The 4,069-nt window shown below is 42.0% G+C and overlaps 1 protein-coding gene across 1 annotated transcript in view; it reads left to right on the forward strand.

Annotated features, from left to right (window-relative positions):
* The window catches only part of Chic1 (cysteine rich hydrophobic domain 1), a 38,097-nt gene that overhangs the window by 30,545 nt on the left and 3,483 nt on the right, over positions 1 to 4,069 (forward strand). Inside the window, exon 4 of the mRNA XM_021188221.2 lies at positions 3,860 to 3,916. Within this exon, the coding sequence (XP_021043880.1) occupies positions 3,860 to 3,916 (57 nt within the window). The remainder of the gene's footprint in view (positions 1 to 3,859; positions 3,917 to 4,069) is intronic.

Raw genomic sequence — 4,069 nt, forward strand, 5'->3', positions numbered from 1 at the left:
AGTCAGCTATTGGATGGAACACAGGGCCCCCAATGGAGGAGCTAGAGGAAGTACCCAAGGAGCTGAAGGGGTCTGTAACCCTATAGGTGGAACAACAATATGAACTAACCAGTACCCCCAGAGCTTGTGTCTCTAGCTGCATATGTAGCAGAAGATGGCCTAATCGGCCATCATTGGGAAGAGAGGCCCCTTGGTCTTGTGAAGATCATATACCCCAGTACAGGGGAATGCCAGGACTAGGAAGCAGGAGTGGGTGGGTTGGGGAGCAGGGCCAGGGGAGGGTATAGAGGACTTTTGGGAATAGCATTTGATATGTAAATGAAGAAAATATTTAATAAAACAATATTTCTTTCGTAGTCCATGAGATGAAAACTGCTAGCCCCTCTATCACTTCTGTTAGTACTTAGTAACTTGTATCTGCTCCCCTATTATTAAAGCTTTAACTTCATTAATCTTTTCTTCTCTCTTCCCCAAGACAAGAAAGGCCTCACCAAGTAGCCCTTTGTTTTGTAGTCCTAGAACTTGATCTGTACACCAGGCTGGCCTTGAACTCACAGAGATCCACCTCCCTCTGCATCTCCTGTGCTGGGATTAAAAGCACGAGCTGCCTGGCCCACTTGGTGAGTTTCAGACCAGTGAGAGAGACAGCTGTCTTCCCCACCCCCAAAAAATAAAACAAAACAAAAAAACAAAAACAAAAATGGTGGACATCACCTGAAAAGTCACAGAGGGCAAAATCCATCTGTCCTTTTCAGTGCATGTGTATAAATGCAAATCTGGCTTGATGAGTGATATGGTTTTAGTAGGGCTTAATTATTTATTAGTGAGCCACAGTGGAGGGCTGCACTCACCCTTAATTAATCACGTTGTCAAACATGCCGCCTCCCTCCCTTACCAGTCTCCTACTTTATAAAGCTCTACGTCAGTGGTTCTCCACCTTTCTAAACGATAGGACCCCCAACCATAAAATTACCTTTGTTGCTACTTCAGAACTATAATTTCGGCACTATTGGGAATTGCAATGTAAATATCTGATATGCAGGCTATCTAGTGTTGGGAGTCGCAACTCACTGCAGAGACTATATGGACACCTGGACTTAGAGCACCACCTTGTGTCACAACAACTGAAGTGACTACAGGCAAACACTGAGGAAAGTTAACATGTTTTGGGTTTTGTTGTTTTGGTTTTTTTCCAAACAGGGTTTTTCTGTGTAGCCCTGGCTTTCCTGGAATTCAGTATGTAGACCAGGCTGGCCTCAAATTCCTGCCTCTGCCTTCAGGATCTGGGATTAAAGGTGTGTACCACCGTTGCCTGGTGGAAAGATATTTATGCACATTTCTTTATTACTTTTTTTTTTTTTTTTTTTGGTTTTTCGAGACAGGGTTTCTCTGTATAGCCCTGGCTGTCCTGGAACTCACTTCGTAGACCAGGCTGGCCTCGAACTCACAGAAATCCGCCTGGCTCTGCCTCCCGAGTGCTGGGATTAAAGGCGTGCGCCACCACACCCGGCTTATTACTTATTTTTGAGACAGGTTCTCATTGTGTAGACTTGGCTGTCTTGGAACTCGCTACATAGAACAAGCTGGCCTCAAATCACACAGATCTCCTGCCTCTGCCTCCCGCTGGAGTGGCAGGATTAAAGGTGCTACCCTGCCCTACTAAATGCATATCTCACCCTTCCCCACCCCCCACTCCCCCCCCCACTTCCTCGAATCCGGGATTCTGCTGGTTCCAGCAAACACTGTCTGACCATGAAAAAGATGGCTTCAGAGTGTCCTACAAATGTATATATCATTGTATTGAGGACCAGGAATTAGACAGATTCCCTGACAGACAGACAGATAGGGAGAGTGGCCAGGACTAGGTAATTAAGGTGGTAAACTTCCAAAATGGCTGGCTCCTTCCTCACCGTCTTGACCTGAAACAAAAGCCTAGCAGCTTAAGACAAAGGCCTAGAGGTCTTTTTCCTCCTCCACTAGTAGGACTGGTTCCTTGCTGGTTTTGTGGTTTGTTGCTTTCTTTAGTGTTTTGGAAATCAATCCCATATCAGATATATATATATGATATTTTAAAAAGAATTTTTATGGGTTGTGGGCTGATAGTTAAACTTTTCATTCATTCTGAGTTAATTTTTGTAGTTGGCTAGGGCCAACTTCACTCTTTATATATCCAGCTTCCTGACACCATTCAAGAAACTACCCTCCTTTCCCTATTGTAGATTTTTGCTCATCTTGTTGAAATTTAGTTGATTATATGTGTGTGGCGGGGGCGGAAGCTTTACTTTTATGCTCCCCATTCTGTTCTATTGGTCTATATATCTGTGAAGAGGTTATTTTTGTTTTGTTTTGCTTTTATTTTTCCACGAGTGCTTGCGTGCATGCCTCTGTGTGTGTGTGTGTGTGTGTGTGTGTGTGTGTGTGTGTGTGTGTGTGTGTGTATACATGTGTGCTAGCACTCATGGAGGCCAGAAAAGGAATTACAAATGGTTGTAAGCCTCCCGATATGGGTGCTAAAAACTGAACCCCAGTCTTCTGAATAAGTAGTAGGTGCTCGTTTTCTGCCCTCTCTTATTTTAATATTGTGTATGACACCACATCTATCCTTCTTTAGCATATATCAATTTTATTTCTTTCAGTATTTTATATATTATTGGCACTGTGTTGGCTTGTACTCCAACATACCAGAAGGGTGCATCAGATCACATTACAAATGGTTGTGAGCCACCATGTGGATTGAACCCAGGTTCTCTGGAAGAACAGTCAGTGCTCTTAACTGCTGGGCCATTTCTCCAGCCCCATATACCTGCCTTTTATATTAGTGTCATACTGTTTTGATTATCCTTTCAAGTATAGTTTTACACCAGGATATGTAATATCTCTACCTTCATTCTTTCTCAAGATTCTTTTGATTCTTTGCGTCGTGGGGGTGAATGTGGGTGTAGGTGTGATTCCATACAAAATTTAGGATATTCTTTCTCTATTTCTCTATTGCATTGAAACAGCGTGTGCAGCCTAACCAAATACGGGTCTTTCACCTTTCTACTGATTTTTCTTTTTAATCTTTTATAATTGGGTCCTTCCTTCCTGTCTTCCATCCTTTTTATTTATATTGAAGCAGGCTCTAGCAGTGTGGCTCTGACTCCTGACTGGCCCAGAACTCACAGGGATTCACCTCCCCAAAGGTGGGGTTACAAATGTGTGCTAAGTCTGGCTTTTCTTTCATTTTAATCAGAAACTTATTAAAATTTCTAATAAGAATAAAAAATTCCCAGTAATCTTAGAATGGTTTTAAAAGCTTTACTTTTCTAACTCCCTACAAAATACTTGCATTTTTAAAAGGATTTGCCTGGAGAAACTCAGCCTGTACCTGTTTCCTGACTTACTGCTTCTCTTCTTTCAACCTTCTCTTTCTGCCAGGAAAACTTTCTGTGCTGAACCACCTTAGTTTGGAACGTGAGTGTTTATTGAAAAAGTAGTTGCGAGAAAGGTTTATGAACATCTGTACTGGGTCTACAACTGCCTCTGTTCCATGTTAGCACTATGGGTAAACTTTCATAGCAGTCCAGTGCATAGCCACGTTTATTTGAGTCCTTCATTTGGAAAAGCATAAATTAAAGTTTCATTGATGGATAGATGGATGAATAGGTAGAGCTCCGTTTCTAGCTATATAGTAAACATCCAAAGAGTTATTTTGCTTTTGACAATTTCTGTCAAATATATTGCCTTTTCTCTGGTTTATAATGGAAAAACCAGAGAAGAAATTGATTGTACCTTATAAGAAAATGGAAAAACACAGACACATGTAGCTTATAATGTTCTTCAGATCCTCTTCTCACAGAATCTTGATCCTTTTTCTTAGACCAGAAGATCGATTCAGAAGTTACTAGAATGGGAAAATAACAGATTATACCACAAGGTAAGACATGTAGGCAAGTAAGTGCTCCGTCCCTATGTCTGCATTCTCAAACTGAAAAAGTAAGTACTGGGCTGGAGAGATGGCTCAGCAGTTAAGAGCACTGACTGCTCTTCCAGAGGTCCTGAGTTCAATTCCCAGCAACCACATGGTGGC

The sequence above is a fragment of the Mus pahari genome, chromosome X, assembly GCF_900095145.1.
Source record: "Mus pahari chromosome X, PAHARI_EIJ_v1.1, whole genome shotgun sequence".
Classification (NCBI taxonomy): Eukaryota; Metazoa; Chordata; class Mammalia; order Rodentia; family Muridae; genus Mus; species Mus pahari.